General features: G+C 47.2%; 1 protein-coding gene across 1 annotated transcript in view; it reads left to right on the forward strand.

The window, feature by feature from the left end:
• FAM151A (family with sequence similarity 151 member A) overlaps positions 1-12591 on the forward strand; it is a 248029-nt gene extending 235438 nt beyond the window's left edge. Inside the window, exon 8 of the mRNA XM_085600147.1 lies at positions 11479-12591. Coding sequence (XP_085456273.1) covers positions 11479-12140 — 662 coding nt within the window. The 3' untranslated portion in view covers positions 12141-12591. The remainder of the gene's footprint in view (positions 1-11478) is intronic.
• Positions 12592-18769: the final 6178 nt, after the last annotated feature.

An 18769-nucleotide genomic window follows, 5' to 3' on the forward strand; every position in this document is an offset into this window, starting at 1 on the left:
TCAGACCGCAAAGGAATAGGAAGCGAATTCCAGAGTGAGGGCGCCAAATACGAAAAAGAGCGCCCACCAACTCTGGTACGCTTAAAACGAGGGACAGCAAATCTGCACTGAGAGTACGAGAGGGACAGTATTGGTGAACTAAAGTGGATAGGTAATGGGGAGATTTACCAGCTTTGATGCGGTGCATGAAGCATAAAGCTTTGAATTTAGATCTAGATTCTATGCGTAGCCAATGTAGGCTGCGCAGAGCAGAGGAAACAGATGCAGATCTGGGTAAATTACACAGTAAACGGGCAGCCATGTTTTGTACCACTTGGAGCTTCCGGGAGACCTCTTTGCAGGCACCCAGGAGTAGAATGTTACCGTAGTCCAGCCGTGATGTCACTAAGGCCTGGACTACTAGCTTCTGGGTGTCATGGGGAAGCATTCACGTAATCTTCCTCAGCCACCTGATAATGGTAGTACAGGTGGCTGCGACTTTAATCACATGTTGTCTCATGGATAGCTGATTGTCAAAGAGGACCCCGAGGTTGCGAGCTGTAGTTGCCGGGACCGGCAATGGACCCATTTGCTGAGGCCAATGTTGAGGGCCCCAGAGAGCGGAGTCAGGCCCAAACAGGAGCAACTCCGTTTTATCTCCGTTTAGCTTCAATTTGTTAGTCATCATCCAATTGGCGATATCCGTGAGCCCTGAACTAAGAGAGGAACAAGGGGAGTGTTGATTAGCAGAGAGAGAGAAGATGATTTGAGTATCATCTTCATACGAAAAAATAGACAGTCCAGACTGTACAGCAAGAAAAGCAAGGGGTCTAATGTAGAGATTGAAAAACAAAGGACTAAGAATAGAGCCCTGGGGGACACCGTGCGGAACATTATGAACAGAGGACACCGAAGAAGGAGAAAAAACCTGAAAAGTGCGGTCCGAAAGAAAATTGGAAATCCAAGCAAGTGCGGAGCCAGAGATCCCAACAGACCTCAGGGCAGAAAGAAGGATGGTATGAGAGACGGTGTCAAAAGCGGCACTCAAATCCAAAAGGATGAGTGCCACCGTCTCTCCTCTATCCACCTGACGTCTGATTGTCTCCGTGACTCCCAGAAGGGTGGACTCAGTAGAAAAGCCCGCCCGAAAACCAGATTGGGAAGAGTGAAGAACGTTCGCCGACTCAATGTGAGTAGTTAGATGACGATTAACGTGCTTCTCCAGCACCTTCGAGAGGCCGGGAAGTAAGGAGATAGGTCGAAAATTGGCTGGGTTACTAGGGTCAGCGTTAGCTTTTTTCAAAAGTGGGACAACCATCGCATGCTTCCAGACATTAGGGACAATAGCTTCAGTGAGAGAAGCATTCAGAAGAGCCAAAATACAATCAAGTGAAGCGGGGGCTAAAGAACAAAGAATCTGTGGGGGCATGGGATCTAAGGGAGAACCAGATTTGATCTCTGCCAACAATTTCTGGAAGACGGGCATAGAAATGAGGTCCCCCTTATCTAAAAGGGGAAGTGAAGACTGAGCCGGATCATCCAGAAGAGGTGGTTGGTCATAATTCTGTGTAGGTGGGCTGGATGAAGATGAGACAGATAGTGGAGCTCCAAAACCCGCGTAGATGTTGTCAAGTTTCTGCATAAAGAAGTTGGCCAGGGAATTGCATTGAATGCTATCCAAACAGGGGGCTTTAGGAGCACAGGCCATACCTGATAGTTCCTGGACTGCCTTAAAAAGAGCTTTGGGGCGATTCTGAGCTTTCAATATAGTATTGTTAACATGATTGGCCCTGGCAATTTTACAAAGAGCATGATATTTGTGGAGTGCAAATTTATAATTTTCTTTGTCTGCAGGAGAATAGTTTAATCTCCAAATACGCTCCAGTCTTTTGCAGCGGGACTTTTCCATTTTTAATTGTTCATTGAACCAGGGGGCAGGGGAGTGCAGAAAATTTTGCTTACATTTGCGTGCTGGAAGGCAAAGATCGAGTGCAGAAGTAAGCCAGGTGCTAATTGTCACAACATCATCCGTGGGGATGTTAAGAAGTTGAGGCACGGTCTTTAAAAGGGAATTATTAAGGTGCTCCAAATTGAGTTTTTGCCAATTCCTATGAATTCTAGGGGAATGAGTATTGTCAGAAAGGCAAGTAGCACCCGCCATTTTAATACAGAACTCTACAATAAAATGGTCTGACCAGATAATAGGTCTGGAGGGTAGGCAAGTTACAGTGTCCAAATTAGTGAAAATTGGATCAAGAAGATTACCGCCTTTATGAGTTGGACCGGAATTAAGCAGACTTAAATTAAGAGCAGCAAGATCCTGTATAAGGTGAGCGCTAATAGAACATAGGGTATCATTGAGATGGATGTTAAGGTCACCTAACAACAGGAAATTGGTAGATTCCAACAAGAGGGGAGCAATGAGCTCAGGAAGAGCAGCTGCCCAAACGGCAGCCGCACCAGGTGGGCGATACAAAAGGGCACCGGACAGAGTAAAATTAGGGGATAGTAACAATTTAAAACTGCCAGCTTCACAATTGGGGATGTCCAGGTCTTCCCATTTACAGGAGTAACACCTCTTGTAAATAATGGCGATGCCACCGCCTACCCCGGACGTTCTATTACGTCCCACAAAGGTGTATTCATCGGGGAGAGCAGTAGCAATGTCAGGCCCGGAACTATCATTAAGCCAGGTCTCAGTTAAAAACAGGGCTGACGCACTAGATAATGTAAGGAGATCAAATATGTCCCTTTTGTGTTTGGGCAAAGATCTGCAATTTAGGTTAATAAAACTAAGGTCAGGAACAAGGTCGGAGGGGCATGCTGTCAGTGAGGAGGGAGTAGCCTTCCAAAAGGAGGCAGAGGCGATACACAACTCCGAGGGGAGGGATGTAAGAGCTAGGGCACATGAAGGGCAGACCAAAGGGACGTCATTACAGCATAATCGAGAGCATTGAGTCCCTAAAGGCACTTGGAGGCTATACAGAACAGAACGTGAATACGTAAGTTTAGGGATCAGAGAACCAGAAGAAGGAGGGGTGGCCCTGGGTCCCGTCAGGGCGCGGACGGGCGTAGACGGGCTTGCCTTTGGCGCGCCGCCGGCGCGCCCGCTGCGCGTTCGCACCATGCCCCACTTTAGTAGCGTCAGGGAAGCAGACACTAGACTGCTCCCTGCGCTACCCCCAAGATGGCGGCCGGGTAGATGGAAAGGTACCGGGGAGCGGGAACGGGGGAAGAAACCTTCCACAGGATGAGTGCAAGCAAGCTAAAGGTAATGTAGCAGCTGAGTAAATGATTAAAATGATTCTTAAAGGAATACAATAAAAATCCGAAAACACGATTTTAAAATAATTAAAAGGCAAGTAAACAGTACAACCACTCTGCACCCCCTCCAAGCTCAAGGATACTTTAGCTAGCGCAAAGCGACAGACTCCCGGCTCAAGCCTCAGAGCGACCTAGACTCACCCTGCCCCATTTGGTGATGTAGTTAGTCCAGATTAAGAAGACGGGGGAAGTCAGATTGGAGAATCCCAGGAAATTTCCAAAAGAACCGAAAACCATACTTGGGATCCCCAAATTGAAGTGACCAGAACCAGGTCGGCTCATTGACGCCTGACCTGGGCTGACACGCTGGTGATCATCGAAAGGGAGGAAAGGCAAAAGCCTGCCTTGAGACTTCAATCTCAGAGAAAAATGCATCCCTGGCAGCTGCCAACGTGTTGGGCTTTCAGCTGAAAAACCTGGGCAGTTGGTGATCAAACCTGGAGGCAAAGCTATCCACTGAAAACAGACCCCATCGGTCACACAGAGTTGAGATGACCTCTGGATGTAATTTCCATAGGCTGGAATCCCTGAAGTGGAGGGATTGGAATTCTGACACCTGATTTGCTTGACCGGTCAAGTACTCCAATGTCACCGAGATCCAATGATCCAGGCAGTGCTGCCAAAACTGGGTTGCCATGTTGGAAAATGATTGATATAATGGACCGCTTATACGTTGTCTATTTTGAGGAGGGCACACGACTGTATCGAGTCCTTAGACCAATATCTGGCCGCAAAGGAACCAGCCAAAATCTCCAGACAGTTGATATGTAACCTCTGTTCGTCTGGAGACCACAACTCTCCGGTGGAGAAGTCTACACATTGAGCATCCCAGCCTTACCTGCTTACCTCTCACTCTATGACCAGATCCGGGGCTGAGCCAAAAATCGCCCTGCCATTCCACGCGTCCATATGAGCCAGCCACCACTGAAACTCTTGTCGCATCTTGTTGGTCAGGGTTACCGTTCGAAAGTATGTGAGGCCTTGGCGGATTTTCATCATCTGCCAAGACATAAGGCTCAGGGTGGCTCTGATCGTGCCTATGGAGAATCCCAATAAAGCCACTGTCTGCGAGGAAGTCAACTTGGATTTGTCCTCATTGATGACAAACCCAAGGCTGTGTAGGAGATCAACGGCCATCTGCAACGGAAAGGCAGTTTCCAAGGACATTGGCCCAGCATGAGCATATCGTCCAGGCACACAATTATGCAAACTCTCTGATCCCGAAGGTGCTCCACAAACAGTTTGAGAACCTTCGTGAAGAACCATGGGGCGGAAGAGAGTCCGAAGGCCCGAGTGGAAACCTCGAAGGTCTGGTGGTGCCATATTAACTGGAGAAACCGCCTGTACAGTGAAAAAATTGGAATCGCCAAATACGCATCCTTGAGGTAGAAGTGTGCCAGCTAGTCCCCATGGCGCAAAACATCTTGAAGGAGCTGTATCGCCTCCATTTTGAAGTAGTGATACACCAACCACTTGTTGAATTCTCAAAGATTAATGACCGGCCTCTGGCCCTCTTCGAGATTGTCGACCAGGAAAATGTTGCTGATGAACCCATTGGGATGAGGAACTGCGTGGGTAATAGCCCCTTCGGAAACCAGCAACCTCTTCATCTACTAACTCCGCCTGGTGGTCCGAGAACTGAATGGGCCAGGGGCGAGAGAGTTGTCTGGGGGAGCTGTGAAACTCTATGCGAAAAACCCGGATCATTTGAAGGACCCATGCATCCCCTGTAATGGCCTGCCATGCAGGGGTAAAATTCACCAGCCGGTCCCCTACCCTTAGAAGGGACTGCTGTTGGGGCTCCTCTGTCACCTCTACCTTTAAAACATCAGCCTCTTGTTGACTAGAAGTTGGCGAAGCAGCCTTGGTCTTGGTATTGGCCATACCGGGAGCCTTGCCCTTTGGAGGTGTACTGTGCATGAGCACAGCCAGACAAGCGACCCCCATCTTGTCCGGCCCCATGGAAAACACAGGGTTGAAACACTCTCTTAATAGACGATTGAGCCTTGTCCAATGAGGTGAAAGTATTAAAAAAATTGCCTCGTTTTTTTAGAAAGAGCTCCCCGAAGAGGCCCCCTTGCACAACCGCCCCCACCTCGGAGTCAGCAAATTCCCCCAGCTTGGGTCAACTTTGATTAGCAGGGAGCAGCGACGCTCCGTTGACACAGCACAGTTCGCACTGCCCAAAAATATGACTGTGCGCTGCACCCCGCCAAACGCTACCTCCAGGGAAATCATAGAGCCCGAGGACTTGGCATCCTCGATCATATCCTATATTTTTGTTAGTGGACTGAGGACGTCCAGGAGTTTGTCCTGGCACGCCCCCCAGGATCAATCCGCTTTTTTGGTCTTTTATGAATTTCTGGTCATTCGGGGGTCAAGCTCAGGGGTAAAAGGCAGGGACCCTCTGCTCTGAAGCATTTCCGAGATTCCTTCTTCAGTGGCCTGCGATTGCGGCCCGCAACATTGCTTGCGACCTTGTCCGGAGGGGCCCATTCAGAAGAGCATGGGTGAAGGATCTCCTCCGGATCCAACATGTCCGAATTAGGTTCAGCACTAGCCGGGGCTGGGGTCAGGGGGGGCTGAGAAGAGGGAAGACAAGGTCTGGACGGACCTGGTTCTTCATCTGGGTCTCTGTGAGTGTCGTCCCCCTGGGGGTCCGGGGATGGTGGAGGGGGGTTCAGTAAACAGGCCCACTGGATTCCATGGAGTGTAAGGGGGGCAGGAGTTTGCACCAAAAAGGCCTGCTTCAGTCTGGCAAAGCCATCATAGTCCACCCTGGCTTCATGGCGATGCTTCGCTGGGGCCTCATCAGGTGAGGGGGTGGGGTTGGATGTCCCCTGAAGGGCCCGGGAACTGTGGCGGGGGCTGAAGAGACCCTGCACATTTGCGCACAATCTTTTGAAATAGGCGATCCTCCAGGGGGACAATAGCCTCTGATAAAGCCCTGCATATTGATGTGTCTACTGCATCATAGAAATTGTCATCCCATGGGAGGAATGCTAAGGGGTCTGTCTCCCCATGGTCTACATCGCCCAGCACCACAGCAAGCACCGCAGGGCACACTGCGTAATCACTGGTACTTAAAGGCAACAGGGGCCTAGGTAAAATAGGGAAAACCTGTAAAATTTTAGAAGTGGTGCTGAGAGCAGTCGAATGGGTTTGGGCACCCAGCGCTGCAAGGAGCTTACAGTGGGGCACAAAGCTGCAGGCAGAGCACTGCTGATGTGGGGCTGGGGTCACAGCTAAGATTATGCGAGGGCAATGCCTCACAGAAGATGGATCTAAGCTCAGGACACAACACTCCTGGTGCTATATGTAGTTACAGGGGGCCCTACTGGGAGCATGTCCTTATGGGTCAGCTTTGCTGCCCAACACAAAATACAGAGCCCCGGGGGCATCGGGGGCAATGCGTGACCCTGCACCACAAGACGTCCAAAATAATGCGTTTTAAAGCCCAGTCTGGCTGTACACACCCCACAACGGGGCATCTCTCTCCAGGGGGCAGGCTCCTCAGCTGATGGCATGCTGCTCCGCTCCCTATGTGAGAGGAAAGCAGAGACGCAAGATGGAGCCAGTCAGGTGCCTTACTCGAACGCCATCTCGCAGGAGGCGAAAGAGGCACAGTTTGTTATGGCTTGGCGGGAGCCGTTAATCTCTCGCCAAGCCATTGCAAGAGCCGACCCTGAGGAGGTAGTGGTCCCCGGGTCTACGGGGCCACACAAACCCCCACTTTCATTTTTACCATTTGCACCGGGGAGGTGGAGTGCCCTGAGGCTGCGGGGGGGCTGCATGCCCCCGCATTTATGTCATTTTTCCCCCGGGGAGGTGGCAGTCCCCGGGGCTGCGGGGGCGTGCGGGCCCCCCGCATTAGTAAAACATTCGCCCTGGGGAGGGAACTGTCCCTAGCAACCCCCACATAAATGATTAAGAATGGCATAGGGAAGTTGAGGGCCCCTGGGCTTTAGGGCTTCTAGGAGGGGGCCACGTGTCCCCCCTCCTACATATTTTATACATGAACCTGGGACCTGCCCCCCGGGGGGCAATTAGCAACAAAGCGCTTGAGTCTGCGCTTCATTTTTCTTTTAAAAGTTTCAGCGAGATTCACAGCTCCAGCGTGGCTCCCGCTGTATTTGTTTTGTGTTCTTAATGCCTTTTTTGGTCCTGTGGGGTCAGGATTTTTCTACTCTGCTCCCTTTTATTTTATGTTTTTTCCTGTGACTGTGTTCAACCGAGTCACAAGATGGCTGCCAACACTTCCTGGTTAGAAGTGTTGGCAGCCAATCAGATCTCAGCACAGGATCGGGAGGGGTTGAGGTTCCACTGCGTCCCCCTGATATACAAATTTGGATTTTTTAAAATATTTTAAAAACTATATTTACACACTTTAACAAAATAGTCACTTTCTGGACCAACAGATGCCTTTCTGCCAAATTTGGTGTCATTCCATTGAGTAGTTCGGGCTCTAGCTGTGTCTAAAGTCTCCTATGTAATCTAACACCCGCTTGATGGATGACCCCGAAACTTTCAAGACAGCAGCTGAAGTGAGTAACAAATTAGTTTTGAAAATTTTGTGAGGATTTGTCAAAGGACAACAAATAGGCAAATGAAAAACACTATTCCTATGGAAACTAGGTCCTAACTATAACTACCCACTGGTGGCTGGCAGTAGGATATATTATATATATATATATATATATATATATATATATATGTGATCATGTGATCAAGACAGCGTTCTGCTGTCGAAACGCGTCATGCCGGGCACTTGCTGTACGATTTTAGCTGAATAAGGATGCAATAAACCTGCACTGAAAAACGCACGCTGTGGTCCGTACCTGTTTTCTCTGCTGATAAGGAGCGAGCCAGGAACGCATATCTCCATATATATATATATATTCACTGAAAAAACCATAGGTTTCACACATGTTATAGTTAGCGGAAATTTTACTGATAAAAAACCAGTGAAATTCCCCCGTTATAGTTAGTGCAGGCAACTATAACTCACGCGACCGCAATCCTCTGCTGATGCTAATACTGTATTTAGACACTTATTTGCCCATGTCTTCTTCCATACATTTTTAGCTATACATATATTACAAATATTTTTTTTTCATAAAGACACATATGTCATCAGCAGAAGATTGCGGTCGCGTGAGTTATAGTTGCCTGCACTAACTATAACGGGGGAATTTCACTGGTTTTTTATCAGTAAAATTTCCGCTAACTATAACATGTGTGAAACCTATGGTTTTTTCAGTGAATTTGCAAGGTTTTTTAAATGCTAATTCCCAACTATAACGTGTGTGAAACCTATGGTTTTTTCAGTGAATTTGTACGGTTTTTTAAATGCTAAGTTACTTTACGCCATTCGTGGCGTGCGCGCCCACTTAACGCAGTTCGTTCTGTGCGCGCACGGTGCGCTTCGCGCATCGTGCGCGCACAGTAAGCACGCGGTGCGCTTCGCGCACCGCGTGCCAACGTTACGCTAGATGGGCCATGTACGCACGATGCGCTTCGCGCACCGTGCGCACATGGAGGACATATGATGCACTTCGTTTTGAAAGGTAATATTTTAATTTTTCGTAATTTTTATAAGCCATGCACAAATGGTGCCCTTCGGGCACCATTTGCACACGGGGTGGAGAGAGTGTGGATAATTTTTTCTTTTATTATTTTTGTTTAAAATATTATAGTTTATCACACCCCTTATAAGCCATGCGCAATTGGTGGCCTGCGGCCACCAATTGCACACGGGGTGGGGAGAGTGTGGATAGTTTTTTTTTTTTTATAATTTTTTATAGCGTAATTGGCGAAATTAGCGAAAAAAAAAAAAATCCGTTTTTGGCCTTGGGGGATCTTTGGGGACTCCCTCAACATGGCTATGTGTGTGGGAGCTGTCTAAACAGCCCCTTTACATGTTTTTTGGCTTTATTTTAAAACCTAACTCTCAGTGCGAGAGAGAAAATGGCGGCCGCCGCTTCCTGGTTTCGGCCGATTCGAATGTTTACTAAGATCTAAGAGCCAATCAGAATCGCGCTCGCGCACGCCACCGTACGCGTACGGTAAGCGTACCGTAAGTGCACCGTAAGCTGGCTCAGATATATATATTGATTTAAAGGCTATTTTCTCAGAATCTACTGAACAGATTTACACCAAACCTACAAAAGGCACTTCCTTGACCTGAGGACTACCTCTCTGCCAAATTTCTAGTAATTCTGTTCAGCCGTTCGGGCTGTAGCCCTGTCTAAAGGTCCTATGGAAAAATGCATGGGAAAAACGCGTTTTGGGACCCCCCTTTTATCTCAGCCCCCGCTTGACAAATCCCCCCGAGACTTTCAGGGTAGGAGCGGAGCGTAGCGCCCCCCACCTATTTTGAAAAATTCGCGAGGATTCGTCGACCGGCGCCAAAGTTATTCAAAATAGAATGTTGAGGATTTCCTATGGAAACGTGGTCCTAACTATAACTACCTACTGGCGACCGCCAGTAGGTAATATATATATATATATATATATATATATATATATATATATATTACCTGATACATACTCACCAATGCGTTGTAAAGGTAGACATGGTCAAGGCATATGCGTGGTAAAGGCAAAGTGTGGTAAAGTCATTACGTTTTAAAGGATGCATAGTAAAGACATGCTTGGTAAAGGCATTTGTTGTAATATCAAGTACTGTAGCACTGGTTAAGCCATGGTAAAGTGCAAAGGCCAACAGAAACAAATTCAGCAGGAGGGGTGAAGGCAAAAAGTTTGGGGTTCGCCCTCCAGAGAGGGCCAATTCAACAGGGGTCAAAAGCAGAAAATCTTTTAGTTGCATCTTTTGTATACTTGCGTTCACACATTCACAATGCTTTTTTAAATAGTGCACAATGAACGTTTCAACATTAATATGAGCTATAATGTTAAAGAAATTGATGAAAATTAAGTTACTAGAGATTCGTAGAGTTCTTGGTCATCCTAGATACCCATAAAAATTAATTTAACTCATAAATACAAGGGGGTCCCCTAAAACTGTGGTCCATTGGTACACAATAGTGACAGAAACACCTGAACGTCGAGGCAGTGCCAGGCAGTGTGAAGAAAGGTTACATTATGGCCAGAGCTTCTTAAACACAAATCATCAAGTCCTGCTAGCTCTGAAGAACTGTATACATTGGTAGTTGACCCCATGAAAGATTTTTAGTAGTACCAGTCTAAATCTTTGAGGTAGCAACTGCTCAGAATTAGAACTGTGTTTCCGCCAAAGTTGTGCCGCTTAAAGGGCCAAGGCTAGTCTCCAGCCTAGTTTTCAGGTGGTCTAGGGTGCCTAAGAAATGCTTGACACGCATGGTGTAGTTCAGGGATACTGCTTTCTTTGTGAGTGGTTCCGTCAATAATCTTTTCAGCGGTGGAGCATTCTTGAATATAAGTGTTACAGTCAAGGTACTGTTTCAGAGCTTGTCACTGTTGTAAATAACTTAAGGTTTCAATCCCTGTGAGTGTTGAATACTCTTACAGATGTCTAAAAGTGTAATACCTTCCGAGCTTCAGAATTCACATCGCTTGGTGATCCGGATAGTGACCCACATTCTTATGCGGAGTGTTTAATATATAGTAGGATCACTAGCCCTTAAAATTACCCTGAGTCAGAGTGTTGCCCAATTCAAGGATATTGATGGCCATTTTCCATGGTCTTGTCATGCAAATAATGGGTTCTGCAAACCCAGCCCAAACTTGTTCCCATTTATGGTGCCATTATAACCCTTGTAACGAAGTGTGTGCTTGTCAAATTGAAATTAGGGTTCCAACTGAGGGGAAGCCCCAGTTCATGATCACGAGTAATACCCAATAGTGAAAATGCATGTCTGGTAGTGCTATGCCCCTATCATAGACACACCTAAATTAGGTTTTCAGGGAATTCTGGGAGAGCCCTTGTCTCACAGTAGAGTGCAAAGTAGAAGACATATTTAGTAACCCCGAATATCTGTTTTGAAGTAAGCATAAGAGTTTGTTGGGCATGAACATTTTGTACAGTGCTGCACACTCGATGAGGGACAAATACCGTAACATAATTAGATTGTAGAAGAGTAGGGACGGCCCTGCAATTGAAACCTAGAACTTTAGATTTTACACAGCACAGAGACATTTGGTAACTATACTGAAAGCTTTCCTTTTGTTTTCCAGACCGAACTGGTATGATTGCACTGGATGTTGATGTGGACAGAGATCAGAATCCACGGGTGTACCAGTCCAACTCATCAGCAATATTGGCATTGGAGAGCTGCCTTGATTTGCTCTACACCAGCTCCAACTTGTGGGGTGTCTTCTTAAAGGTCAAAACAGAAGCAGCACTTACTCCAACACTCAGGCTTCTTAGCGGGATGTACAAAAGTGGCTTACTACTGCACCCTGTCTGGGTCAGCATGGATGTCTCTTACGGACGCTTTCACACTGAAGGATACATCGAAGGCACAAAATTCATTGACACCATTAATACAGTCTTCCCTTATGTCACGATAGCCCCAAGTTGGCCCAATGAAGTCCTCAACAATGGCTACACTGAGCCCCTGATGGACGACATGTTGAGACTTGTTGATGGCCTCTGGCAGGATATATCATTTCAACTACAAGCTGTTCCGTTGAGCAAAGCGTGGAAGCCTGCTACTAAGCTGCTGGAAGTTTCGCCATCCTACACGATCACTGTGGAACACAAGCCTGCCCAAGGGACATTCTACGACGGATATCCTGGACTCGTGAAAATCAGATCTCACACTGAAACAAATGTCTACTACAAACTGCCGAGGGATTATAGAAATGAATTCATGGTGATCATCTACAACTCCTAAGACAAGCGATGTAAATATGGCAACAGGCGCATTTCCAAATCACCCCTTCTTAATTGTGCACTTTCTGCTCGACACACCAATGATTCACTGCATGGATTGCGTCATGCAGCTCAATGATTTTACTAGTGTTTGTAGCGCACTGATTTTTCTCTCCATGACAACTTTACGCTTCTAACATGTTATAGTCAAAGTAATGCTAGAGTTTTGCAGACTCCACATCGCCATAACAATGACATCCTTCCTCTTTCTTTTCGATAGCACTTGAGACTTAAAGACTAGTTCATAAACTTAGATTATGTGCAGAGATGCCTTGCTGCAATAGACAGCTATGTTTAATTTAAATACATGGTGACTTGTATCATTATGTAGTTACCTCTGTTGTATTTGGTTGAAGACCGGCTATGAATCTATGGAATGTGTAATAAAACCTTTTTATTATTATTTTAATTAATATTGATTGTGGTACATGTCTTTTTATTCAAAGGAATGGAGCCAGTTTTATATGTTGGTCTTTACTGTCACCAAGCAGCAGACGTCACTAGGGGGGGGGGGGGGGGGGGAGGGGGGCTGCATGTATTTAAGAAACAAGAGGGCTCACCTGCAATAGGGAACAGGAGAGAGTTCAGCTCACTAGTCTGGGTCACCTCATCATTTCTGGGAAAGGCTGAGCCTGTATGTATGGATATATGTATGTATGTGTATATGTATGTATGTGTAGAAGTCATTTCTGTAGTGCAAAGCCAGCAATGGAGTTCCAGCCAGAGGGAAGGAGCACGGGGTATGATTTCAGGTCGTGTACAGTGATGCAAGGATGTCTTGTATGGTGGCAGTGTTCATTAAAGAGATCTATTTCCAATTTATTCCTAATCAACAGGATGGTGAAAGCAGTTCCAATATCACTGGAGAGGTTATACAAATCTTGGGTGCATTGATAGGAAGTCCTGCCTACTGACCTTTTTTTGTCCTGCATTTCTTCATTTTCAATCTGGAGATATCTGCGCTTGGAGCATATTTGTAGTCCTACTTGAGTCATCACTTTTCCCTTATTTACAGGCAATTTAAAGGCCAATGGGGTCCTGCGTAGTATCGCACTGTATATTTGTTCAGTTCGAGCTACAGTGAAACTGCTAATCAAATCAAAGCCTCTGATGCATACACTTCCGTGACCACCAAAGGTTTATGTAGCCAAAATAGGAATGGACGTAAATTTTTACTTTACATTGCTTAATACATGATTGTATTGTATTGTTCATTGAGTTAATTGAACATTATCTACCCTAGGTTTTAGAAACCAAGAGAGATTGGAGAAACCACGCTAGTATGGAATTAAAAACAGAAAACACTGGGAAACTCACTGAATTCTAAAATGTGTTTCATTAAAAAATTTACCAAGTGGCAAAACTATTTGAAGTGCAAATTTGTGATTTCACCGGATCACGGCTTTTGCTCTCTGAGCCGTTGCAGCACACAATGCTAAATTCTCTTCATTTTCAACATTCTTTTATACATTTTCTATAATGCAGCAAGCAGAGGATAGAACATATGGTACAATGTAAAATTCAAGATGGCTGTCAATGAGCAGGTGCCTAGCAATCAATGAATCACAGTACTTGTAAAGCACGCTACTTACTCGTGAGGGTCTCAAGGCGTTGGGGGCGGGGGTGCCGCTACTGCTCAAATAGCCAGGTCTTGAGGAGTCTTCCGAAGGCAAGTAGGTCTTGGGTCTGCCGTAGGTGGGTAGGGAGGGTGTTCCAGGTCTTGGCGGCGAGGTAGGAAAAGGATCTGCCGCCAGAGGTTGTTCGTTGGATGTGGGGGACAGCGGCGAGGGCGAGGTTGGCGGAGCGGAGCTGGCGGGTGGGGGTGTAGAAGCGGAGTCTGCTGTTAAGGTAGGCTGGTCCGGCGTTGTGGAGTGCTTTGTGTGCGTGGGTGAGGAGCTTGAAGGTGATCCTCTTGTCGACTGGGAGCCAATGCAGGTTTCTCAGGTGGGGAGTGATGTGGCTGCGGCGGGGGACGTTCACGATCAGATGGGCAGAGGCGTTTTGGAGCGTTGTAGTCGTCGTAGGAGTTTGGCTGGGATTCCTGCGTAGAGTGCGCTGCCGTAGTCCAGTCTGCTGCTGACGAGAGCCTGTGTCACCGTTCTTCTTGTTTCGGTCGGGATCCACTTGTAGATCCTGCGGAGCATGCGGAGGGTGTTGTAGCAGGAGGAGGAAACAGCGTTGACCTGTTTGGACATGGAGAGCGAGGAGTCAAGGATGAGTCCTAGGTTGCGTGCGTGGTCGGTGGGTGTCGGTGCTGTTCCCAGTGTTGTCGGCCACCAGGAGTCGTCCCAGGCTGAGGGCGTGGGTCTGAGGATGAGGACCTCCGTCTTGTCTGAGTTCAGCTTCAGACGGCTGCTCCTCATCCAGTCGGCCACGGCCTTCATTCCCTCGTGGAGGTTGGTTTTGGCGGTGTGTGGGTCCTTGGTGAGGGAGAGGATGAGCTGGGTATCGTCAGTGCAGGAGATGATGTTGAGGTCGTGGTGGTGGGCCACTCGTGCGAGGGGGGCCATGTAGACGTTGAACAACGTAGGGCTGAGGGATATGCCCTGGGGGACGCCGTAGATGATGTCGGTGGCTTCGGATCGGAAGGGTGGGAGGCGGACGCTCTGGGTTCTGCCGGAGAGGAAGGACGTGGTCCAGTCAAGAGCCTTCTCTTGGATTCCGGCTTCTTGGAGGCGTGTCTTTAGAGCGCGATGGCAGACCGCGTCGAAGGCAGCTGACAGGTCCAGTTTGCGCCGGATGTCGTCTGTGGCGGCGATGAGGGCTGTCTCGGTGCTGTGGTTTCGTCTGAATCCGGACTGGGACGGGTCCAGGATGTTGTTGTCTTCGAGGTGGCGGGCCAGTTGCATGTTGACGATTTTCTTGATGACCTTTGCTGGGAACGGGAGCAGGGAGATGGGCCGGAAGTTCTTGAGGTCCTTGGGGTCCGCCTTGGGCTTCTTGAGTAGGGCGTTGATTTCGGCGTGCTTCCAGTCCTCCTGGAATGTCGCTGTATCACAGGAGATGTTGATGACCTTCCGTAGTTGGGGTGCGATGGCTGCGTCTGCTTTGTTGAATACGTGGTGTGGGCACGGATCTGACGGGGATCCTGAGTGGATGGAGTTCATGACCTTGCGTGTTTCGTCGTCATTGACGTTGGTCTAGGAGGTCAGGCGGTTGGTGCCGGTGATGTTCGTAGGGGAGGTGGAGTCTGGCATAGTTGGGGTGGTCGTGGTGTTGAAGCTGTCGTGGATGTCAGTGATCTTGCGGTGGAAGTAGATGGCTAGTGAGTTGCATAGTTATTGTGAAGGCGGGGCGCTGGGGTTGGAGAGTTCCTCTCCGATGCTGAGGAGCTCTTTGCTGTCGTGTGCGTTGTTATCCAGGCGGTCTTTGAAGGAGGATCTCTTGGCTAGTCTGATGAGGTGGTGATGTCTGCGGATGGCATCCTTGTGGGCTGCGTGATTGTCCGGTGTGCGTTCATGGAGCCATATCTCGCGCGTTTGGAGGTCTGGAGTTCATCGGTGAACCAGGTGGCTCTCTTGCTGGCGTGGTTGTTGGAGGGTTTCTTGAGCGGGGCGAGGGTGTTGGCGCAGTCGTCGATCCACTTTCTGAGGTTGCGGGCTGTGGCGTCTGGGCTGGTGGGGGTCGTGGGTGGGTTCTGGGTGAGGGAGGTGCTCAGCTGGTCTTCGGTGACTTTGCCCCAGCTGCGGCGAGGCAGCTGTTGGGTGCGGTGGTGCGTGGTTGGTTTCTTGAAGGTCTTCGAAGAAAGATCAAAACCCACTGTCTACACTAAATCTGATATCGTTGGGCCCAAGATTGGGTCACATTAATAAAAGAAAAAGACCAAGGGCAGGATTTGACTCAGAATAATGAGGAGTCAGAAGAGTAAAAATAGAACAATTTTATTTCGATAATGATATTCACAAATGATAATTATTTTTGTAAGGGTTAAGCCAAATGGCATACACAATGTTTAGTCTGTACATAAAAGTCCCACACGTAAAGACAAACAAACATACACTCATTCAAACGACATATTTATATACAGATCAGATGTAATGCAATACAAATACAACACAATATACATTTAAATTTGCCAATAAAGTTTAAAAATCGCCTAAGTGATACAGGGCTTGAACAGAAACAGGGGGTTGTACTTCAGGTAGGCTCGTGCATTACCATTTGGTGGGGATAAATGGGTAGCTCAAAGGGCACGAGGGAGCAAGGGCCAACACACGTTTCGGTGTGAACTACACCTTCATCAGGGCAACGAAGATGTAAGGCGTGTGGGACAACACAGAAGGAGCCTATTACCGGATCATAGGAAAGACAAATGACAACAAATCAACAAATAAGTATTAATGCATTTTAGACAAAAACATTTAAGTCAATATACAATTGCATGAAGGTATCTATTTGATAGTTTACTAAACAATATTAACATATTGGGGGGATAAATAAAGAGGTGAAGGGGTAATTATTTCAATGAAGAGTCAAAAAACATTGCCCAAGGTCAAAACGATATATAGGAAGATAACATATGAGGTCAGGACTGATAGAGAGCTTAGAGATGGATGAAGTCGAAGTGCACCCAAGAGAATGAAGTCAAGGTTTAGGTAGTTAGGATTTCAGTGAAAAGGTAAATACACACCCATGAAGAAGAGGATATAGAGTCCAAAAAAGTACAGCTGTGGTTCGCCAATCACCAACAAATAAAATAAAAGTAGATAATAAAAATGGGAAGGATGAATATGAAGAAAGACGAGAATGAAGAGTAGAGGTGATGGAGGAAGCATCGTATCTTTATATCAAGGATGCCACTAAACTCTGGGGTCTTCTATGGGATATACAGGAGTGGAAGAATGTAAATCAAAGTACAAATCAGATCTATAGATGAAGAAACAAAGGGAATACCCAGGAATAAGCAAATCTTAAGATCCATAGGAACTAATAAATAGCCTAGGTATAGAGATGGAATAAAGGAATGCAGAGTGGGCGTAGCTTACCCGGAATAGAGTCCAATCAAAAGACGTTTGGAGTACATGAACTGGTATTGGACAGAGGTTAGGGGGGTCGTCACGGGTGAGAACCGCCCAGGTATTACAGATAAGGATATCCCAAGCTATCAAAAAGGAGACACAAAAGATTTTACAATGAGCGGATAGTCAAGGGTACACGGACGTGTACACCAGGATATGTATCAGGTAATGTGAAGTTTAGAACACTGGCTGGATAACATCGAACTTACCCAGCTAATAGTAGACCTTCAGATGACGCCGGAAGTGGGGAGGGGAACTTCGCAAAACAGTTTCCTAATCTTGTGACCATAGAGACACGGATAAGGATAGTCATAAGTACGCCCGTTAGATGGAGGGTCTAAGGGAAATAAAGGAAAACATACAGTTCTGATGCAGGAAGTCTTGATTACTGATAAACGCGGGGGTCAGAGAAGCAGTATCTTAGGCCGCATCAGAGCGCTAGGTGGGAACCCAGATGATAAGAAGGAAGGGTGCAGATGTCCTGGGGGTGATGATACAATACGGACAAATGCTCGACATAAGAGGTGGAACAGACGGGGGTTAGATACTACAGGATAGTGCAGCGCGAGACAAAAGGTTACATCCGCGAGCAATAGGTAAAGGGGCAAATAGATTCCTACCGTTAGTCAGCTTGTCAATCCGGCGAGGACGTGGCAGTAAAGGTCGAATCCGATAACGGAGGAGATCAAACTTAAGGTTTACGGAATATAAATACGGTCCGACTGGTTCGAAAAAACTGAAGTGGGGAATTCTCGCGTGAATGGGAAGACTAAGAACACAAAGAAGGGACCAATTTTAGAGAGGCCGATCAATTTAGGCGGCCATGTTGGAACGGGACAAAAAGGGGAAAGGGTAGGAAACAGCCAGGACGGCCAGGATCAGGGCTACAATGCGGGGGTAACTGTGGGCGGATAAATAAAGAAATTAAATAGGGCAGCGAGGATGAATACAGCAACATGCTAGGGCGTGATATATCACTACAATTAGAAAGTGGCTGAGAATGGGTCATCAGTCTAATGCTCAAAAAATAGAGTAGGTGAATACTATATGAAGTGACGATATTAAGGAGTACTTTCTAAAAGTTCCTGTAGGGAGTAGAATAAAGGATAGGATGCTGAAAGGGGAAAGGTTAAGATCAGTGAAAGGATCATGCCAGATAAAAGTCAAAGAAAAAAGGGGGGGGGGGGCCGGGGTAGTCCTCATAGGGTGGAACAGGTCCCGCCAGGGGAGCAGAGAGATGACCAGGGGGGGGCCAGTTCATGTAATGGCATTTTCCCAAGGGCAGTTCTCATTAAGACCCTGGGCTACAGAGTTCAGGTAGTAAATCCAGAATACTTCCCTCTTTTTTCTCAAGGTCGTGGGGTCCTTACCCGCTGGAGAGTGAATTTTTTCCAAGACAATCCATTTGAGGTCGTGTTCCGAGTGTGCAAGGCTCGTCCAGTGGGAAACGAGGGGAGCCCCTGATTTTTTTAGACGAATGTTGGATTTGTGTTCCCCAATCCTCAGACGGCATTCCCTGCCAGTTTCACCTATGTAGGTCAGGTCGCAAGGGCAGAGGATAGCGTAAACCACA

Source organism: Triturus cristatus, chromosome 4_2, assembly GCF_964204655.1.
Source record: "Triturus cristatus chromosome 4_2, aTriCri1.1, whole genome shotgun sequence".
NCBI lineage: Eukaryota > Metazoa > Chordata > Amphibia > Caudata > Salamandridae > Triturus > Triturus cristatus.